The sequence below is a fragment of the Lontra canadensis genome, unplaced genomic scaffold (assembly GCF_010015895.1).
Source record: "Lontra canadensis isolate GAN:19392208 unplaced genomic scaffold, GSC_riverotter_1.0 scaffold94, whole genome shotgun sequence".
In the NCBI taxonomy this organism is placed as follows: domain Eukaryota; kingdom Metazoa; phylum Chordata; class Mammalia; order Carnivora; family Mustelidae; genus Lontra; species Lontra canadensis.
Window position 1 is genome coordinate 4054577 of NW_022631088.1, and position 21780 is coordinate 4076356.

The 21780-nt window shown below is 57.4% G+C and overlaps 1 protein-coding gene across 1 annotated transcript in view; it reads right to left on the reverse strand.

Moving 5' to 3' along the window:
• AP3B2 (adaptor related protein complex 3 subunit beta 2) overlaps positions 1 to 21780 on the reverse strand; it is a 29138-nt gene continuing 7358 nt past the window's right edge. The window contains exons 2-26 of the mRNA XM_032836883.1: positions 20861 to 20936; positions 20654 to 20728; positions 20293 to 20388; positions 17635 to 17795; positions 17291 to 17357; positions 17010 to 17192; positions 16598 to 16881; positions 16132 to 16186; positions 15726 to 15797; positions 14382 to 14444; positions 13907 to 14039; positions 13540 to 13649; positions 12907 to 13083; positions 7360 to 7546; positions 6470 to 6588; positions 5949 to 6057; positions 5538 to 5655; positions 4966 to 5149; positions 4729 to 4789; positions 4295 to 4401; positions 3876 to 4104; positions 3402 to 3486; positions 3093 to 3190; positions 324 to 462; positions 1 to 219 (exon numbers count right to left, since the gene is read on the reverse strand). Coding sequence (XP_032692774.1) covers positions 69 to 219; positions 324 to 462; positions 3093 to 3190; positions 3402 to 3486; positions 3876 to 4104; positions 4295 to 4401; positions 4729 to 4789; positions 4966 to 5149; positions 5538 to 5655; positions 5949 to 6057; positions 6470 to 6588; positions 7360 to 7546; positions 12907 to 13083; positions 13540 to 13649; positions 13907 to 14039; positions 14382 to 14444; positions 15726 to 15797; positions 16132 to 16186; positions 16598 to 16881; positions 17010 to 17192; positions 17291 to 17357; positions 17635 to 17795; positions 20293 to 20388; positions 20654 to 20728; positions 20861 to 20936 — 3139 coding nt within the window. The 3' untranslated portion in view covers positions 1 to 68. The remainder of the gene's footprint in view (positions 220 to 323; positions 463 to 3092; positions 3191 to 3401; positions 3487 to 3875; positions 4105 to 4294; positions 4402 to 4728; positions 4790 to 4965; positions 5150 to 5537; positions 5656 to 5948; positions 6058 to 6469; positions 6589 to 7359; positions 7547 to 12906; positions 13084 to 13539; positions 13650 to 13906; positions 14040 to 14381; positions 14445 to 15725; positions 15798 to 16131; positions 16187 to 16597; positions 16882 to 17009; positions 17193 to 17290; positions 17358 to 17634; positions 17796 to 20292; positions 20389 to 20653; positions 20729 to 20860; positions 20937 to 21780) is intronic.

Here is a 21780-nt window from a genome sequence, read left to right on the forward strand (position 1 = left end):
TGGGGGCTAGCAGTCCAGGTGCCACGAGGGAGAGACGAGCAGGGCTGAGAGCTCCTGGCCCACGGGCATCACTGGGTCAGAGCCTGCACCACGTCCTTCACCAGCATGGTGCCGATCACCATCTTCTCGCTGTTGACGGTCAGCTGCGCAGCCCCCGAGGGCCGGGCGTCCAGGGTCAGCAGGACCAGGCTCCCGCTGGTCAGCGTCCTGCCTGCAAATCTGGGGTGAGGGCAGAGGCGGGGGCTCAGCCTCGTGGCCTGGGGCCCTCCTGCAGAGCAGGCCTGCCCAGAGCCCATCTCGTCCCCTCTGCTGGTGGCCGCTACCTGTACTCGTCAGAGGTCCCACAAGGGACACGACCCAGGTTGGCAACGGTAGTCACTTTCTGCACCACGACGTGGTCACTGCGACAGCTGTCTGGCAGCGTGAGCTTCTCTGTGATCTCGCTCATACCTGTCAGCTTTCCTGGGGGGGGGGCAAAGGTCACGGTGAGGGCAGAGGCCATGCTGGGTCCAGAGGCTGGCACCTGGGTCTGTCCAAGCACCCTCAACTGAGTTCCCCACAGGCTGGACAGGTCTCAGGCTAAAAGCGGGTCTGAATCCCTCAGACTCAAGGAGGGGCTACTTCTGTCCTGGACCGCACCCCGCTTCGGGAAGCCAGCCTCCCCCCCGCCCCGAGCTCTAGCCATGCTGCTGACCAAAGACGGATCTGGCCCTTCCCCACCATCAGACTTCTGGACTACCCGCCCCTTGGGAGGAAGAGCCCGTGGACCTGGTGGCCAGTCAGCTCGAAGCAGTGTCCTCCACCTCAGCCCCCACACGCTCTGGTCTTTCCTGGCTGGCCCTCCAACCCAAGTTCAGGTCCCTCCCAGCTCCAGAAAGCTGAGTCCCCACAAACAGATCGCTGGTGGCTGTTACACTCTCAGTCAAGGCACAGGTCCTCAGTGGACAGGCCAGAGTACAGTGGTCACGTGAGGCTCTGAGATGGACTTCTCATGTCACCTGCAGCACAAGCTCCGGACCCCTGGGCGTTCATAGCACCCCACAACCCCTCACTCTGCAGGCCAGAGCTCTCCTCTCCACTCACACACTCAGTGAGTATGTGACCTCCACACACGGCCAGCTGTGTGACCTCCTGCCCGCTTCCCTGCAGCCCCTCTGTCTTCCCTCTGCTGCTTCCCCCATTCTTCTCCTTTTGAGAACGGCCCTCCCTTTCCTGCTGTCCCCATCCCCTTCCTTCTGGAGTGATGACATTTCCATGATTCTGTACCTTTACTCTCCCTGTGGCCAAGTGTCCAAGTCCTTAAAAAGTCCTCTCTGTCATTCTATTGCTGTGTATCCCTCCCCATTTATGGCCAACTTCCTCCCAAGAGGGCTCCATTGCCTCAAGCCCTGGTCTCCTCCCACCCACTGCAGTTGGCCTCTGTCCCCTCTTTGCAATGACCTGCTCTCAGATGGGGGCAGCAGCCGCCTATCGTGTGGAGCAGAAGGTCTTGGGTCATCCTGGTCTTGGGTCATCCTGTAGCCACACCACCCCGGGACAGTCTTCTGTCCTCTCTCCTCCCCGGGGTCTCCTTCTGCCTCTTGCTCTGTTCCTTCTCTTATCCCTCCCCTCTTTCCCCTGAAGAATGCAGGTTTTCCTCAAGGACGCTCCCTGTCCTCACCTTCCCACCCACCTCTCTGCCGGGGACATGTGGCTCATTCACAGCTCCAGCTCTCACCTCGGCTCCTGACTCCAGCTGAGAGGTGTTTCCGGGGCACAGACCCACACCTGTGGTCGCTTACCAAAGGGCCAGCTCCGGAACATGCCCCGCGCAACTCACCATCAGCCCATCTGGAACCAACCACACTCCTCCCTCCTCCCCTGCCGAGCCCATTCCTCCTCCTTTGGCATCAGGGGTTGGGCAAATTTCAGTTGGCAAGCCAAATCCAGCCCACGGCCCACTGCGTATTTTATATTTTTTAAGTGTCGGGGGGGGGGCACAAAAAAAAATCAAAAGCTTAATATTTCATGACATATGAAAATTATGTGAAATTCAAATTTCAGTGTCCATAAATAGAATTGTATTGGAACATAGCCACACTCATTCATTTACGCGTTATCTGTGGCTGTTCTGTGTTAACAGCAGAGTTGAGTCATTGAGCAGAGATCACGTGGCCCACAAAGCCTAGAACATTTGCTTTCTGGCCCATCACGGGAAAAGGCTGCCGAATCCTGACCTAGGCAAGGGCACTGCCATTCTCCCTGCCCACCCTGCCATCTGCGTACACCTCCCTCTTCTCCTTCTCAGGGCAGCAAACAGCCCTCAGCTGCCCCCTGCCCAGCACCACTCCCTGCCCCAGCCCTGCAATGCCTTTGCCAGGGCGCTCATCCCAGTCCTCAACCTCTCTCACCAGATCTAGTGCAACAGCCTTATACACGGTGACAGGATTTAGGCCAAGGTCACACACTGAGGGAGTGGCGGGGTCAGAATACCAAGCCAGGGCTCACAAAGCCCCATGCTTCTCCCCAAGCTGTCCTGCCTCTTTGCCTGCTGCAGGCTCTCCCGGGGCGGTCCTAGCTGCTGGTGCTGCCGGATTCCCCTTGCTAAAGCCAAGGTCCCTTGGTCCATTCCTCAGGGACCTGGTCCCTTCCTCAGACACCTTCGGGGACCCTCCATGGCTAGGAAAATGAGGTCTACAGTCCTAATCTCCCTCACAGTGCTGGTGGACCTGGACTTTGGCGATCCCTTCCAGCTCCCAAATTCTGGGACTGAAATCCTGTAGCACAGCAACCCAGGCATCCAGAAAGTAGAGTAGACCTTTCCTTTTCAGTTTTGTTCTGACTACCCCTCTGTGCTATGGACTGCTGAGCCCCAAACCAAACTCTCCTCTCTTCCTGGTAACTTTCCCTGACACATACTCATGATATTTCCCCCAAGCTGGAATGCAGGCCTAGAATTTTCTGCCTGGCTGAGCCCTCCAAAGCCTCACTGATGTGCCCCACCCTCCGTGAAGCCTCTGCTCTGAGGCTCTGCCTGAAGCTGGGGAGGCTCCTCCAGCACGAGGCACTGTGGATGACTGAGCCCCTCCCCGTCCACCCCAGGGAGCACTCACCCTGTTCCTTCTTGAACTCATTCTCGCTCATGAACACAGGAGCCATCAGCTCCCCGACAGGCGGCTGAATGGAGACATAGAACTGCCGGGTTTGGGTACTGCGAAGGTGGGAGGAGACAGAGGGAGAGGAAATGAGGTTGGAGTCCTGCCCCTCACCTCCCACTTTGCCCGAAGGCAGCAAGAGAGCCAGAGAGAAGATCTGAGGGCCTGGGATGGCTTCCAGACCCGGAAGCGCATGACATATCCCTGCAGTTCTGCTCCCTCCCCTCCCCATCCTCCGCCCTGCCCCACCATGAGTTAGATACTCACCACAGCTGGAAGTTGGCCGCCTGGGTTGAATCACAAAAATTAATGCCCATTACAGCAGTAGCAGATTCTCCAGGTGCCAGGGACTCTGCGGGTACGAGGAAGGGAAAGGGAGAGGGGGGACACCATCACCTAATAGGTCTGGAACCCATCACTGCCAGAGCTGACCACCCCACCATGCACTCCTGACCTTCTGGGTCCCTGGGAGATGGTTCCTGGTTTTCTCCTTAAATCTAAACACTCTCCCACCCCCTTCCCCCATTTAAGTCAGTCCTGAAATCACCAAGGCCTCAAGCACCTTCTGCCCTGATGCAGACTTGCTTGTTTCCTAGTCATCTTGCCTACCAGGGCGTGATCATATCAGATGCCCTCTCTGAGCCCTCACAGCCTGGCCCGGCACGGAGGGCACCAGCAGCCACAGAAAGACTGACTCTGACCAGGAGCCTCCTTCTCCACCATGTCCAAGGCCCTCCGTACCGATTTCAGGGAACTCCTGGATGCTGAGGCCGGCAGGCAGTTTGGGGGTGCCCACGTGCAGGCCCTTGATGGGGGTTTCAGAGCTGTTGGAGAAGTGGATGTGCACAGACACCATGTGGGGGTCCCCCGAGAAAGGCTGGCGGCTGAAGGTGTAGTCCACAGCCAGCCCCTCGCCAGCTACACGGTGTAGCAGCTCCTGCCTCCCAGCACCTGACGCTGGACTCAGCAGCTGGAGGGGAGGAGGGCCAGTGTGGAAGTGAACAAGGAGAGGGCCTGTCCCCACGTTGCCCTCACCTAGGGTCATCGAGCAGTGGAGACTCAAGGCTATCCCCTACATCTCACCCCCACACACAAATCCACACTTTAGGATGCACCACAGATGTGCCCCTGCCCCAGAGTCCCTCCCCCATCCCACTCACCGAGGGCACCAGTGGGGAGTCTGTGAGTGTCAGGCCCTCCAGGTCAGTAGCCAGACTGGTGGACACAATCGTAGGGGGAGATACAGGCTGGACACTGGGCGGGGTGACTGTGGGAGGAGATGAGGAAGGCTATGAGGGAGAGGCAATGTGGAACTGGCTTGTGTTGAGTAGAGAGCACAGAGCTCAGGAGGCACACAATTCAGCACCACGGACAGCGACACTCAGGGCCGACTCGGCTCCCGGTGGTTTTCGCTCCTGGATTCCAACCCCACACCTGGGGAGGTTGTCCTGCTGCCCTCTCAAACCCAGGAGTGTGTTCTGTCTCCTTCTCTTACCCTGGAGATCTGAGGAACCTAATCCAGAGCTCCCATCGACCTTCTTAAGCCACCCTCCCGAGGTCTCCTTCCCCTGCTATTTCTACTACCCAAACTCACAGTCCTCTAAGTCAAGCAGGGAGATCTCCTTGGCCACCGGGGCACTTTTGCCACTGGGAGGCTGAAAGAGAAAAACAGGATGCAGATGCGGGAAGAAAGAACCTGGCCTGTTGTGGCTTGGATAGGTGATACCAGGGTCTGTTCTAGATGGCATGGAGATGACTGGGCCTGGCCCAGGACATGGGAAAGGCTCTGGCCCAGGAGCCCACTGCCCCCCTCTGGGCCCAAGGCTCTCACTGTTTTTTTCCGCCAAGAGGCAGGTTCCACCTGCTCCTCCTCTGTCTCTGACGTCCTCTCAGACTCGGAGGAGCTACTGCTGGAGTCACTGCCCTCATCTGAAGATGAACCATCTCCTTGTCCCTCAGCCACCTTCTTCCTCCTCTTGGTCTTCCTCTTCCCACCTTCCTCCTCACTCTGTTCACTGGAGGGGGGGTGGGCAAATAGGGCTCAGGCCCAGCCTGGACACCTCTCCTTGCCTCCCAGAAGAGCAGGAGAAGCCCAGGAAAGTGGGAGGGAGGTGAGGGGAGTCAAGCCAGTGGAGGCCACATGTGGGTTCCTGTGCCTGGGCCCCTGGCCCCAGACTGCTTCTCCACATTGCCCCTGTGAGGGGGCAGGCCCAGCACAGAGACCCCTGCAGCCAGCCACAGCAGCCATCATGGGAGTGGACTGGAGGTCTGCAGGCCCCACCAGATCAGGAGGAAGCTCGGGGGCTCTTAGGAGAGTGGCTAAGGCTGAGCATTCCCCCTGGGAATGTTTTCCAGAGGAGACCCCCTGAACCCCACCAGCCACCTGGCTGGCTCCCCTCTTACCTCTCACTGCTCCTCCCTTTCTCCTCCTCCTGGTCTTCACTATCAGACTCGCTGCTGGACTCCCCGGAGCCACTCTCGCCGCTGCTCTTGCTGTCCGAGGCGCTCTCGGACTCGGGGTCTGCGGAGGAGCCGGCTCAGGGCCCCTCCCTGTATGCAGACCCCCCTGGGTCCAGCTTCCCTGCTGAATCATGGTGGGATCCCAGGGCACCTGCACCCCCCGAGGTTCCCCTGGCCCCAGACGTCACCTGGACCAGGACACAGATGAACTCGAAAGCGACATGCCACCCCCTGGGCCCACCCACAGACATATGGGTCCAGGCATGCAGCTGCACAAACCCCTGCACATGTGAAACCATGTGGATCACACACGTGGCCAGGGGCACAGTACCCCAGCTCTGCTGATCTCCTTACCGCTGTCTGCAGACTCTGTGGGGCCTGACTCCCCCTCAGAATCCGAGTAGAAGGGCTTCTCCTTCTCCTTCCTCTTTTCTCGATTTGAGCACTTGGTCCATTCAGGTACCTGGAAATGGGGGTGGGGCGAGAGGAGCATTGAATCATGGTTGGGGCAGAGGAAGGAAAGCGCGAGGTTTCTACCCCGCACCATGCCCTCCTTGGTCCAGTCTCCAAGAGAGAAAGATGGGGAGGGGAGGGGATGCTGCTGACACAGGAAGAACTGTGAACCGAGAAGTAGGGTACAGCACACCAGGGGAAGGGGAGGGGCTGCACGGGGTGGGGGGAGAGAGCACGGCACACGGGCAGGGGGACCTCCATGTATTCGCCCAACAGGCCCACGTGGGTCTCGATAAGGGAGAGATCTTCTTCCTGCATGTGGGGAGGGTGTCAGGAGGGCCAGGCCAGCACAGCCGGGCGCTCTGCTACCTGCGCTGCCCCCTGCCCCTCAAACACACAGTTCGGCCTTCACCCCCACTGACCTCCACATTTCGCACAGATGGGTCTGGAGCTTCCTCTGGCCAGTCTGGGAGCTCCTGGTAGCCTGTGGCCTTGGCATTGAGCAGGTGGGACAGTGAGCCCAGCTGGAAGTGGTCCCGGTCTGGGGGCAGGGTTAGAGGTGAGGGCAGGAGGAGGTATTAGGAAACGCCCTGGGGGAATTATCTCCCAGGTGGGGTGGACAGCTGGATCCCCCCAGCTAGGCAGGTGTAAGCAGTGGCTGTGTCCTGTTAGGGACTTCCAGCCAGAAGTTAGGACCTCGTGCCAGGAGATAAGGGTGTCTGGCCTGACTAGAGCACAGGCTGAGGGATGGGGCTGGTGGGATTGTGGAGGAGGGCGGAGGGGGGGCGGGAGGGGACTCCAGGCCCAGAGATGCTGCTGGCCCATCTGCTTGATTCTGTCTGGGGGGAGGCAGACACGTGAGTTGGGGCTTCTCTTCTGGGGCAATGGGGTCTGTGTGCCTCAGCACAGCCAGGCTTGGGCAGAGGCCTGGTTGGTATGAGGATAGCAACCGTGAGGAAGGGGCAGGCCAGGCTGGGTCAAGGGGGAGGAAGAAGACAAGCCTGGTCAGGCTCTGGACCCCATGGGGAGGGTGTGCAGTCAGAATGGGAGTGGGAAGGAGTCCGGGCCAGAGGCCCAGCCTGTGGTATCTGGAGGGTAATGCAGAGAGGGGGTGCTGTCGGGAAGGAGAGAGGAACCTCCTCTTTCCTGAGAGATTTTAAAATCTGTCCCCTCCTGGGGATGGGGGTCCGGCAATTCTCCAGAAGTCCTGATGTCTGGCTAAGACTGGAAACTCAGGGGCACGGGCCGGGTCTGGGGTCCTGACCAATTCCTCCCCCTCCCCCAGGAGATCACCCTTGATTTCAGCTCCCACCTTTGAAGGATGACTCCAAGACGGGGGCTGGTTTGGGCGCCAGAAAGAGCTTCTTGGCGTGGCGGCTGAGAGCCCCCCCCTGCTCTGACGGGACGATCAGCTGCCGTGTGAAGCGCGCTCGGTCACGGATGTCATAGTTCTGGTCGTACTTGGCCAGACTCAGCACGTACTGGGTCAGCAGCTTGGTCTGGGGGACGAGAGTGGGGACACAGGGGTGGGCGGGCCCTGCAGCAGGTTCCGCAGGCCAACACCTGCCGCCCGCTCGCACCTCCCCCACTCGCTGCTCTACCGTTCTGTGCTTCCCCTCAAGCCCCTGGCCCTACTCCTGACCCCAGCTCCGACAACTGCTGTGCCCCGCAGAAGAGGTCGCCCTTTTATAATCTCTTCCTTCTGGGCCGTGGGCTCCATTATTCCTCAGTCTGGGGGTCCCCCGTCCCAGACCCAGCTCCTGCCACGCCTACTCCAGCCCAGGCCAGCCTCTTTACTATGGGGTACCAGGGTGAATGCGGGGGGCACAGGGGGATCCCCTTGGCAGGGGCTGTCCTCATGTCCTGTTGACCCACACAGTACATTCTGAGCAGCCCAGAGTCGCAGAGGCTGTGAGATCCCACAGAAGGTTCTGATGAGATGAGAGCAAACTGGGGCTGCAGAAGGCCTATGGGGTTCGTGGAGGCAGCCGCATCCCAGGACCCCAGATCTTGATTTCTGCCTTGATCCTGGCCTTCTCGGCCCTGCGTTTACAGCATGACAGGCAGCCGACGTCCTTCAGGGAGGCCTCCCAGCACCGTGTGCTGTGTAAGGCGCTTCACACGCTCTCATGAAACATCCCAGTCCTTCTGAGAGGCAGGGGCTATGCCCCCTCTTCCAGAGGAGCAGCAGAGTCAGAAGCGACTCCTTTCAGGTTAAGGAGTCAGTCAGGCTGCTTCTAGGCCCGGGCTCACCAGAGCCAGCCATCCACCGGCTTCCCTGCACCACCTCCCTGCTGCCATGAGGCTGCTGCCCCCACCCGGGTCTCCACCGCTTACGAGCAAGACAAAACCACCAAGTACACAGATCTTGTGCCCCCACAGCCAGAGTGCCCGGGCAGCAGGAAGCAGCGGAGGGAGTCTAGAACCCAGTCGGGTCTTCCTGACGTTGACGGGCATCCAGCCGAGGACATGGCTAACTCAGGTGACACAGAGGGAGTGTCAGAAAGATGTCCATGAGGGGTAGAGCCCCCAGCTGCTGGCCGAGAATCAGAGCCACTGCTGTGGCAAAGCTAGAGAGCCACTGTGACTCTCTTGTACCTACGACACAGCCCATAGGGACGTCGGTGGCCTCACCTTCCACTCAGTCCCTTCTAGCAGTACAGCACCTACAACACTGTTCCCATACAGGTAAGTACTCTCAGCGCCAGACGCCCCAGCACACCTTGCAGTGGCCCTCATCACAGACCTTCCCTGCCCTGGGCCAGACATCGTCTGACCAGTCACGGCCGGTCAATGCCCTTATCAACACGGTCCACTCTCAAGACGCTGCTGATTCCCTTTAAAGACATCCCAGCTGGCCGACCAGACTCTCTCCCTCCCCAAGTCCTTGCCTAGCTCCGGAAAGAAGTGGAAAGAAGTGTTAAGGGTGGGGCGCCTGGGTGGCTCAGTGGGTTAAAGCCTCTGCCTTCAGCTCGGGTCATGATCCCAGGGTCCTGGGATCGAGCCCCGCATCGGGCTCTCTGCTGGGTGGGGAGCCTGCCTCCCCCTCTCTCTCTGCCTGCCTCTCTAACTACTTTGATCTCTGTCTGTCAAATAAATAAATAAAATCTTAAAAAAAAAAAAAAAAAAAAGAAGTGTTATGGGTTTGGATCCCTCTGTCCACAGCCTTAACTGCACATCAACAACCAACACAGGAAGGGCCTGGTTCACTCCCCGCTTGTCACTGCAGGATTTGCTTAGAAATTCACTACCCTTCCCCACCCCAAGGACCCACCAGAAATCCTAGCATCCAGTCGGCACCACCAAGACCCTCCCCTCGCTCAGCCAGGATGTGCAGGATTCACGGGCAGCTCAAGAGGCCCAGGAGACCTGCTTCAGTGCATCAAGAATGGAACGAGGTTCCCACAGACCAGCAGGCTCCAGCTTCCGGGGGAAGACTTTTAAGTGGGGAACATGGACCCCTTTTTGAGAACCAATGTCAACGCACCCGCTACCTTGGAACCACCTGTTAAATCATACTGGGACACTGGTTCTTCAAAATACGAAAGCAAAATATATCCTGACCTCACATATAAAAACAAGCTCTAGATGGCTGTGGCACACAGATTGTAAGGTCCTCCTGCACAGTCCCTGCCTCCTGCTGCTCATGCCTTCACGTAATCGTCTTGCCGTGAGTGTGGGCAAGACCTGAAACTCGCTTCTGACCAGCAGGCTAAGGCAAAGGTCATGGGGGTAAAACATAATTCTGTGATTAAGTTTCATTATCTAAACCTTGCTCTGGAGACTTTTTTTCCTGGTGACCTGGAAGAAATAAGCAACCGTGTAGGGAGACCCCCTTGGCAAGGAACTGAGGGTGGTCTCTCGAACAGAGGGCAGTCTCCAGCTAACAGCCAGAAAGAAGCTGAGGCCTCGGTCCCACCATCCCAAGGCACTGCATCTAAGCACCAACCAGGCCAACCTAGAAGAGAACCCTTCCCTGAAGAGCGCCGGACGGGAGCCCAGCCCTCAGTGGCATCTCGGGGCAGCCTTGCACACGACCCAGTGAAGCTGTGCCTTGATTCCCGACCCGCAGAACTGTGAGAAAATACCCACACTGTCTTAAGCCCCTGGGTTTATGGTAACTTGTGACACATCAAGAGAAAACTACTACGATGGATCGGAAAATACAAAAATCTAAATCTAGAGAAGATACAGGTGGGATTTTTAATTGATCTGTGAACAGGGAAACAATTTTCTAAATATGAAGGCACTGGAAGGAAACAGAAATGAAAGTTAGGATACTGAACGAGACAGGAATGTGTAACTTTTGGATGACTACATATAGGCACCAGAAATGTTTTTTTAAGAGCTAAAGAAATAGAAGATCAAAAGGGATCTTTTCTAAGTGGCAGACCTATGGCTAACTTATATTTTTAATTACTATTTTTCTGGGTTTTCCAAATGGGTTATAAATAATCATGCATGACCTTTATGATACATTAAAAAAAAAGTTACTTTTTTTTTTTTTTTTAATTCTGCAGAACTCTATCAAAATTTTCCATCCACGGTAGAGGCCAGATTCTGGCTCCCACCACGCTCCTAGCAGACCCTCCTCCCACACATCTCAGCCGGCATATCAAAAGCAAACTCACTGCTGAAAGTTGCCCCAGGTGTCAGACCCCAGGTGCTGTAAGGACCACCTACAGTGGGCCGAGGCCCGCAGCCCTCTGTCAGTACCTCTATTATCAGAGCTTTCGTGGCCTCTGGCCCGGAGCCTGATTACCTGCTGAGGCTTACGAGGCACAGCTATGTCCAGCCCCTTGGCCTGGGCCAGGACCCGGCATGTGCTAGAGACCGGTAAGTGGGGAGTGGCTGGGATTGCTGTGGCCCATGGCAGGCCCAGAATGTCACCCATGGTACTGGGAGGGGGAAGCATCACCACCGTTTTGTACAAACATCCATATGCACACCCACACCTCCTCCTTCCCCGTATGCCAAAGATTCTCTTTCCTCCAGCACTCTGAGAATAGGCTGGGAAGAAAAGAAGTGGAAAACGGGAGGACCGGAGAGAGGAGAAAAGCTCTCTTTACTGAATCAAAGAACCGTCCTAAAGGGCCTGTGCCTGGGACCCATGTTCAGGTGAAGGGCTCTTGGAGGTCCGCGTCCATTTGCCTGAACAGCCTATGCCGGCTGCCGTGACGGGGCCCGCCCCCGGTGTCCTGTCCGGGAGACGGCTTCAGCTGGCCACACCCACACTCTGCGCCAACCCTGCTACAGTTCTTCCTGCCCTGTGTCTCCTGCTGTTTCCCCTACTTGGCCGGGAGCATTTGGAGGCCAGTAAACATGTCTCATCCACTGTCATGCTCGAGGACACCCCCGCAGTGCCAGGCACTGTGAGCACTTGAGAAATCTATGTTAAAGAAGGAATGAGCAAATGCACCGTAGCTAACAGTGACAGCTTGGGGCACTGCCATGGGGACACAACAGCCTTCAGGAACATGCCGACATCACCCATCACCATCTGGGGGCTCAGGGGTTCTGCTCGGTCCTCAGCCCGTCTGGGTGACTTCCCATCCATGGGGCTTCATCTTTTCAAACGGCCCTCCTGCCTGTTCCTTCCTCCCCTCTGAACAAAGGAGGCAAACAAATATTCACTCAGGGAGTGCGCTGTCTAGTTTCGCTTTCCAGCCTGCTTCTCCCTCGACACCGACAGTCACAGACCCCATCCCCTGTTGCTTCCACGCATGACTGCTGCCTGTTCCAAAACCTGACCAGTGTCCCAGCCCCTGATGTCCCTGCCTCCCCAGCTTAGTCCCTGGGGCCCACCAAAGCCACCAAGGATCAAAGGAGCCACTGAAGACATGAGTGCCACTGCCTGGAGACTCGATGGGACGGCAAAGAGGCCACCTGCAGGCGGGTGGGGATGTCACCATCGCCAGGGTACAGCCATGCTGCTGACCCAAGCCACCTGCTCAGACACTCAGCTCTACAGGTCACCCAGCTTATTTTAGGAAGGACAGAAAGTAACCATTTTGGGTTCTGTGGGCCATATGGGCTCTCACAACTAGTCAACTCTGCTGTTGTTGCACAAAATTATCCATATGTGATAAACAAATGAATGAACATGGCTGTGTCCCAATAAAACTTTATTTACAAACACAGGCAACGGGCTGGATTTGGCCCCCTACCTCACTTAACTGAGAGGGCCAGTGAGTGTGGGAACTGCCGTAGTGCTCAGACTCTCTGACACCTTGAGAACTCTGCACGTAACACTTTATTCTTAGGAGAATCTCCTCGGACCATCTCACGGCTTGCTGGACATTTACCAGGCTTTTACTATCCTGATATCCCCGCCTAGCTGAGCCATGCCCTTGGCTATGGTACCTCCCATAACCTTTAACCTTGAGAACCACAAAAGACACCAGTACCATCCCAGACCAAGCAGAGACTTACCCTCACATCCCTGGCATAGACTGGCCAAACACCGCTATGCTTTGGGAAGACGGACAGACCCCATCTCCTAGGATACACATTATCCCACCAGTGCCCGCCATCACCGGCCCCTCCCTCAGGCCCACTCCTCTGTGGTTCTTTCTGGCCCTACTGTTCCCAAGGCAGCAGGAAGGAACGCTCGCACAGGCAGACTGGACGTCACAGCCCCACAGGGGAGCCTCTTCAAACCCATCCACCATCCTTCCTGGCCCTTGAGCCCTCGGAGTAGCTATGGACCCTGGGGGGACACTAGACACTTGCCCTGAACTCTGTCTTCAAACAGAAAGAGATGCTGGAGTTCCCGGCTGCCTGGCGAGGGTCCGCAGCTTCCCGCCTGGGCCGTTTCTGGGGCTCAGTATGTGTCCGGGGGTTACCTCTCCCTGCTCACCTGCTTGGAGTTGGTCAGGTAGAGCTTGGCTGCCAGATTGATGACCTGCAGCTTGACAATGTCCTCCTCCGCCGTGAAGGACTTGGCCATTTTCCTCAGGACGTCAGGTGCGATCTTGGGGACATGCTCGCAGTACTCGCCAATGAGCCACAGGATGCTGGCTCGGGCCATGGGCACCTGCGGGTGTGCGGGAGCAGTCAGGACCCGGGTACGTGTGGATGTGCGGGTGGGCACGTGGCCAGCCAAGCAAATGCCATGCCTCCCATCTGTGCTGGCCAATGAACAGCGGGGTCCTCGGGAAACGGGCCAGGGGGCTCAAGGGATGCCTTATTCGAAAGTTCCAACTTCACAGGACAAAGAGAAAAACACGAGGCCCGTCCACCGGCCAGAGCTTCAGAGAAAATGTGAGCCGTGGTACAGGACGTGGAGCTTAGCAACGGACCCGCAGGGGGGAGAGCGAGGCTTGGGCAACCTGTGAGGGTCACCTGGTCCCCCTCTTTCCACCTGTGGTCCTTTCGGAGCCTGGATGGAAGGTATGGAAGCTGATTTCACGAAGGCTATAGTGTTTAATTACCGGGCTTTAAAATCACGGAGGGAGCTTGGATGGGAGGGCAAGTGGGGGCATGCCCTCACCTGGATGTTGTCAGTGAGCTTGGCCAGGTGTTTGATGATCTCGCCATGCTGTGCCGGCTGCATCTGCAGCAGCTTCTTGATGACAACCACGGACTCTGCCACCACCAGCTCTGCCAGCCGGGAAGTGAGTGTGTGGGCCCCGGGTGGTGAGGCGGCCACGCGCGGGGGAGTGCATGCGCCTGTCCCACTCGCTCCCAGACCCTCAGCCCTCTTCAACGGCTCCCTGCACTCCTCCAGTGGCTCTCAGAGATGCGGCCACACTTAGACGCTGAGGTGGATGGACAGATGAACATGCATCATGCCCGGACAGACAGGCCTGTCAGATGCCCTCCGCTCATCAAAGGAGGACACGCAGACCAACACTGACCATCACGATTAGATAGCAGCTGCACCAGGCCATTGAGGCAGGTGTCACGGACTCGGCCGATGTTAGTGGCACAGCGCCCGATGGCCTGGATCGTGGCCGCTACGAAGTCCTTGTCCATGCTGCGGATGTAGGTCTGTGGGACACCACAACAGAGTGACCCCTGCTGGCCATGACCCCCTTCCCCATGATTCTGCAGGCCTGAGAGTGGCCTTCCAGGAAGGCTGTCACCCCTCATTCAATGATTTGTCACGCCAGAGACAAAATTCTGGGAGAGGGAGTGACCCTCTTACCCATCCCACAGTGATTCCCGGGCCCACAGCCAGCAGAAGACACTGGGAGGGGGTCTAAGACAACCGTTTCTCTACTTCTGGCTCTGAAGAGAAGAGCAGCCCATCAGGACGATTGTCACTGAGCACAAGGAGCTTCCGGGCAACTCTCCATGGTCCCTCCCCTGGGAGCTGGGCCTGGCCCATACCTGGAATTCCCGAAGGACAGTAGGGATGTTGGTCTCATTGGCCAGGTTGGTCAACACCTCCAGCTGCGGGGAGGCAAAAAAATGGGCGGGGCAGCCAGTGGGCTTTGTGTATTTCCATAACCCCTGGTCCCAAACACACTTCCCAGGCCAGGAAACAATCCTACAGGCAGCCCTGCATCATCCTTAAACTGATGAAGGAAATGACAGATTGTGAAACTTGTCCAAAATGCAGAAAGACCAGTTTGCTCCCTAAATGGATTCCCTGAGTTCACGGATAGACAGCATGAGCATGTCACCCTCCACCTCCACTGAAAACTGAAAACAAAGCATCCTATTGCTTTTAGGATAAAGCATCCTAAAATGGTCTATAAAATCCTACCATGGGCTATAAAACTCCACAAGCCAACCGCTGTCTACCTCTGTCCTCACACTGCTCTCCCCCTTACCCTCCATGCCCCAGTCATACTGGCTTTTTGTCAGACCTCTTCCTGCCTCAGGGCCTTTGCATATACTGTTTCCTCCCCTGTAAAGCAGTTCCTGCCATTCCTGTCCCTGCATTCGCCTAGACAATTCACGTTCATTTCTCAGGCCTCACCTCAAGCCTCACCTCCTGGAGGAAAGCTTCCTTGGCACCAGACTAGACCAGGGCCTCCTCTGTGCTGACAGCCCTCCGCACTTCTCTTTCTGACCATATTTCTCAAATGGATTTTTACATTTGTTTTGCAATTAGCTGCTCAGTGTCTCCTCTCATTCCACTAGACTGTAAGCTCCAAAGGGCAAAGTGTCTGATGAGTCTGCCATCCCTCGTACCCCGAGATCTAGCTGTGACTGACACGTAGTAGATGTTCAGAGTTGGGATTAACTGCCGCTGAATGAAATTACTCAGTAAGGAGGAGGCAGAGCGGGAATGGAATGTGGGTAGGGGCTCCTGACACCACTTCTGTGGGTGTATGTTTGCGTGAACGCCTGATGGGGGTAGGTGTGTGGGGAAAGGAACACGGTGGGTGGAAGACAGGAGACCACAGTGGGGGTAAAGGAGGAACTCTGGAGTCAGCAGAACCGACTCTGCTCTAGGGAGCTTGGGCCTACATTTTTATAAACCAGAGACAATGTCTGCTTCTTTAGTTTATTATGAAAATCAGGTTACTTTACATGTGAAAAGCGGCAGAGGTTTAACAGGTAATAGGCCAAGGCTCTCTCAGCAGCCCAGCTTCCAGAGCAAACACTTCTGACTCAGCAGCCCTGGGCCCAGCCCCAGAACCAGGCAGGCACCACGGTGGCCACTGCGGATGTCCCGGTTTGTGGGTGGGGACGGGATGGAGGTGGAAAGCGGGCCTCACTCACCTTCAGGATCTTGATCTGGGTCGGGTCTGTGGATCTGATGTAGAAGCTCTTCAGGTAGGGCTCGAACATACCCTGGCGCAAGAGAGGAGGCCCCAGGGCTCTCCTTCACAGCCCAGCCTCATTCCCAGAGCTCCCCAAGCTCTCCCAACCCGAGCCACAGAATCCCTCCTGCCCTCCCCCCACCACCGCACTGTCCTCCCACACCCCTCTCAGACGTGACCGTGTCTTTCTTCTCTGGGTTTTCCTCCCTCAGCGGCTCTCAGGATCCAGGCCCTGCTCCTTGTCCTGTGCTTGGGGTCTGCCCTTTCCCACCCTCCCCCCAGCTAAGGCATCCCCGTCCTGCCATCCGGGGGCCACCCGCACCCATAGGCGCCGCTCCCCTGACCACCACGCAGGACATGCTTACCCGGCGCTTGATGGACATCGTGGCCACGTTCTGGAGCACCACGTACTGCACCTCACTACGGGGGTTACAGGTCAGAGGTACCCCGGGCCCTCCGCCCAGGCGAGGGACAGAGAGCCAAGGGTAGGGAGGTGGGCCAAATAGGAGGGAGGGGAGGGCGCCAGTCAGGGGTGGGCACTAACGGGGTCAGTATGGTGCGGGGGGGGGGGGGCCGCGTAGGGGGTAAGAGTGGGGCACGACGTGTGCACCCAGGGTCACGTCACCCAGGGTCGGAGAAAAGCTGGGAGGGCCTGCCTACCCCTCCCGAAATGGGCAGTGTGGGTGGATGTAGGTCAGCCCGCGGGGGGTGGGGGCTGCCCACCCCAGCCACCCCTCCCCGCGCCAGTGGGGCAGGCAGTCCGTGCGGGGGGGGGGGGGGGAGGGGGGGTGGGGGGGGGGAAGGCGGGGCAGGCAATGGTGGGGGGCGCACCTGTGGCTGCGCAGCAGACGCACCAGCGCCTTGGCGATGACGCCCACCTCCGCCTTGGGCGCCAGGTGGAAGTAGAGCTGTGCCACCGCCATGACCACCGCGGCGCTGCGGCTCTGCAGCAGCGGCTTCGTGTTGCGCAGCAGCAGCCGGTGGTCGGGGTCCATGACGTAGGGCTTTCGGGCGGGCACTGTTGAGGTGGTCGCCTCCTCCGAGCCCGGGCCCTTTGCCTCATCCTCTTCTGAGCCGTAGAAGGCTTTCTCGGGGTTCTCCTCCAGCAGAGATTCCTAGGCGGAGGTGGGGGGTGTGGCGGGTGGGGGGCAGTGGGCGCCTCCCGGCCGCCCACCTCCTCCCGGCCGCCCACCTCCTCCCGGCCGCCCTCCCCACCGCGCTGCTGGGGGCGGGGCCCGCTCACGTTCTGCGTGGGGCTCAGGAACTGCGTGCGCGCGTAGCGGGTGAGCATGCTGATGATGACCACCTGGCCCCACTCCTCCACGTCGATGAGCAGGTTGCAGAGTTTCCGGTAGTTCTTGTGAATCAGGTCGATGCGCTCCGGGCAGACCTCCTCGAAGGCCATCACCACGCTGCCCGCCACCAGCTGGGGAACAGACGGGGCAAGAGAGCGTGAACAGGAAGGGCAGAGGGCCCCTGGGCCCCTCCTTTCCACCACCCATCCGTGTGTGCTCGTGTACACACCGTGGTCTTGTCGGCCAGAAGCTTCTCAATGACCTCGATCAGCTGGTCCTTCTGGTCAGAATCCAAACTGAAGGAGAAACGGTTGTGAGGGAATTGCCCCTCTGCCCTCCCCAGCCTTCCCAGTATCTGCTCACACTGTGCTCACCACCCCCACCCCAACCTTATTGGTAGACGTGTGAGCTGCCACCAACACTGCCCTCCATCTCTATCAGTTCCCCAAACCGTCTCAAACCATCCGAAGCACAAGAGAAGAAGGGCAATTTGCAAGACTTGGGAGAGCCCAGGGGTGGGTTGGGGGCTTGGGGCCACCCCCTGAGGAGTGAAGGGCTAGGTTGGGGGCGTACCTGTAGAGTTTAGGGATGGCGTGAGCAGCTGTCTTCCGTACATAGGGTGACATGTCTGAGGCAGCTTCCTTGATGGCCAGCATCATGATGGGCACGATGATGGGCACCCGGATGCTAGAGAGGACGCGGAGGGCACTGGCGCGAATCAGCTGGTTGGGGTCCTAGGAGCAGAGGTGGAGGCAGAGCCCTGAGAGAGCACAGTGGCCTGATCGGAAAGGCCGTGTCAGTGGAACTCACTGTCCCTAGCTACCAGCAGTTCCTGCCTCCCTGAAGGAAGTGCCGGTCCTGGGGACCCGGGGGGAGAGGGGGTGGGGACCACTTGAGGGAACTGACTCTCATCCCCGCTGCAGAAATCTGACACGGGAACAGTTGTGGCAGTGCGTTGCTTCATTTTTCGGGAAGAGGGAAAATCTTCCAGGATACCTAGAGTTCCTGAAACACTTCCTGGTCCTTGGGTGGGATTTGGGGTGGGGGAGGTCTTTGTATTTATGCCAGAGGTGACTGCCTGCAAATTCAAACTGGCCTCTGCGGAGTTCATCATTAATACTCCTTCCCCCCAGCAATCTCCCAGAAGTTGCTCTTCTTCCTCTTCCTTCAGTGTTTAGAACAGACGGGCACAGGAGCCTCTTCTTTGCTCCTGTCACCTCCAGGGCACACGGGAGCACAGCCTTAGACATGGTACATTGCAGTCATGCGAGAGCAATAGCAGCTGCGCTGGCTGTAAATTGCTGTGAATTTTAGAGAATGGTGGACAATGGGAGAGGTGCCAAAACACAGACAGGCGCCTTCTTGATGCTCTAAAACGGAGGAAGAGAAGATTCACAAAATGACAGGACATGATGATGGTAATCCCTGTCAAAATTCTAGCAGCGATTTTTAAACACATGGTTTAGAAGCCTTATTTAAAAAGCAGGAGTCTGGGGGCACCTGGGTGGCTCAGTGGGTTAAAGCCTCTGCCTTCGGCTCAGGTGATGATGATCCCAGAGTCCTGGGATCGAGCCCTACATCCGGCTCTCTGCTCAGCAGGGAGCCTACTTCCCCCCTCTCTGTCTACCTGCCTCTCTGCCTACTTGTCATCTTGTCATCTCTGTCAAATAAATAAATAAAAATCTTTAAAAAATGTATACCTTTAAAATAAACAAACAAACAAATAAAAAGCAGGAGTCTGGGGGCACCAGGGTGGCTCAGTGGGTTAAAGCCTCTGCCTTCAGCTCAGGTCATGATCCCAGGGTTCTGGGATTGAGCCCCCATTGGGCTCTCTGCTCAGTGGGGAGCCTGCTTCCCCCTCTCTCTCTGCTTCCCTCTCTGCCTGCTTGTGATCTCTGTCTAATAAATAAAATCCTAAAAAAAATAATAATAAAAAGCAGGAGTCTGTATTTTCACAGAGTCAAATCATATCCGATCTCCTGTTTTTTCCCTTGTATTTGGAAATGATTATGGATTCACAGGAAGTTACTAAAAAAAGGATTTTCCTTTTTGATAGGGTAATGAGGCTGGTAGATTTTAACACAGTGGATCTTGATTTCAGCAAGCATTGGTGGGCGTCTTGTAGCCCCTGGCTGGCCATTTTTGATGCAGGCCTTTTGTTTCACTTCATATGTAAGCATTTGAAGAGCAGGACTCATGTCTGCTTTGTCTCTGTATCTCCACAGCCCTTTGCACATGAAGGGTGTTAAGAAATTTTTCTGCTATTGAATAAGACCATTTCTAACCAGGTAAGAAAATGCCAGCTGACTGTATAGTTAGGTGGATCCACATCTTGGTCAAGCATTGTACTTGGGGAAGGTTTATGAGCAGATTGGCGTCTGCCTGGAAACATGATACACAATGGGACTGAGTCTGCTGAGCAAACCCCAGATGTGGGCTGCTAAGGAAGCAAACACAGTCTCAGCCTGGATTGATCAAAAGAAGGGAGAATCCTTGCTGGAAATGAACGGTTCTAATCACCGCTTCTGATTGTTCTAATTGTATAATGGTCCTAATCACCTTGTTTCAACGCTAGAGGAATGAGCAATTGTACTGAACTCACTGGAAATGGACAGTCATGTGTTTATGGCGTCTGCGCTGACCTTTGAACCCAACACACACACACACACACACACACACACACACGCCTGAGGCAGCTCTCCTACGGGGTGAACTTTGCTGTTTTCCTCTGGGTAGAGCTCCTTTGTTTTCAACAAACCCTTCAGTCCTCCTCACCGAATTCCAGAGTCATTGTTCTCCACAGAAACCCAGACTAGGAGCCCCCGCTGGTGCCAAGGCTGTGACCAGCAAAGGCGAGGAACCTGGTCAGCCGGCCCCTCACAGAGTCGGCCTTAAGGAGGGGACTTCTGTCTGGTTGTGGCCACAATTCCTTTATACCAAGGGGCAGGGAGCCCAGGGCTCTCCATGTTCAGGGGCTCGGTGGTTCCTGTTCCTGGCCCCCATCATCACAGGCTCTTCACGGGAGGAGCGACACGGCCTCTGGGCACCCACCCCACGTCTCCCGGCCCTTGGGAGCTGGCCTCCCCCGCTGAGGGTCCCGCTGGTCCTCTGCTCTGCCGCGGACCCTCCCCACTCCAGGCAGGTGGGGCCCCAGGCTGCCCCCCCGACACACACACCGGCCTCTCCCGGGGCCGCTCCTCCGGCACAGGGGGGCAAAGCGACCCCTCTGACCTTGAGGCCGCGCTGGAAGGTGGAGATGGACAGCAAGGCCAGGTCCTGCTGCTCCTCGGCGTAGCGCACCAGATACACGTACACGAGCTTCTTCACCTGGAGAGGGCGGTTTCTCAACGCGATGGTGCCCCCCCACCCCCGCCCCAGGAGATGTCGCCACCCTCGGGCTGCGGTCCCGGGGACCAATTCTTCCCGTGGGGGGAGAGCATCCCCGGTGTGCCCAGGTCCTCCGCTCGGACCCACGCAAACAGCGTCTTCTCCTGAACCGAGCGCGCTCTGAGCAAGCCAGGCCCGGGGGACTGGACTGTCCTCCTCACCCCAACCAGCGGGAGCGTGGGGACCCCTCCCGGGAGGCGCTCACCTCTATGTTCTTGCAGGCCACGTTCTTCACCACGGCGGGGAACAGGTCTGAGGCGTTCTTTCCCCGGGCGATCATCTGGGGCGTGGGGCCAAGGGAGGGGGAGGAAAAGCAGGGAGGCCCACGCTTACCACGGAAGGTCCGCAGGGAGCCGAGGGGAGCTGCTCTCTGATCCCTGCCCCCAACCCCGAGGACACCTTCCTCACTCACAGCCACGATCCTCTTCATGGCCTCCAGCTTGAGGGAATCCTTGTTGGTGTCCAGCATCTCCTTCAGGTCGTCATGCCTGGCGGGTGTGGGAGGCACAGGAGGTCAGCAGGGGGCACCCGTCCGGAGCCAGGCAGGAAGAAGGGACCTGGGCAGGGGACCTGGGGTCGGGAGAAACGGGGGCCAGCCCATGGTACGGGCTGATATGGGTCCCCCACCAAAGAGATGTTGAAGTCCTAACCCCGAGGACCCCAGAAGGTGACCCTCTTTGGAAACGGTTGCCACAGTTGTAATGAGGAGGAAGTCACACGGGAGTATGGCCGACGCAGTGTTTCTGGTGTTCTTCTAAGAAGGTGGCCATGTGGACAGAGAGACACAAGGGATGCCAGGTGAAGGCAGAGAATTGGGGTGATCCATCTCCACGTCAAGGAATACCAGGGATTGCCAGGAAACCACCAGAAGCCAGGAAGGGGCAAGGATCCCTCTGCAGGTTTCAGAGGGAGCGTGGCCCTGCAGACCTGCCTTCTGGCCTGCCAGCCTCTGACTGTGAGACAACACACTTGTTGTTCTGGATGACGCACTCTGGGGCTCTGTGTTACGGCATCCCTAGGAAACCCCTACCGGCGGGGACCCAGAGCTGGAAGAGCAAAGGTCTGGGGCACCAAAAGTAGGGGCCCCACCCAGAAAATGGTCAGCTGGAGAGAAGGGAAAGCTCTGGAGCTCGTGGGAAGGAGTCAGTGTCCAAACAGGGACAGAATGTTCTTGCCCCAGCCCAGGTGTGTTCCCAGGTCCGGACTCCATAGACTGACCTAACTCCCAGGAATGGACGGGTCCCTAACTCCAGAAATCTCTTGAGATGCCCTCAGAACAAAAGCCAGAGCTGTCACTTAACATTCAACGGGGATTCCAGGCAGTTATAAAAC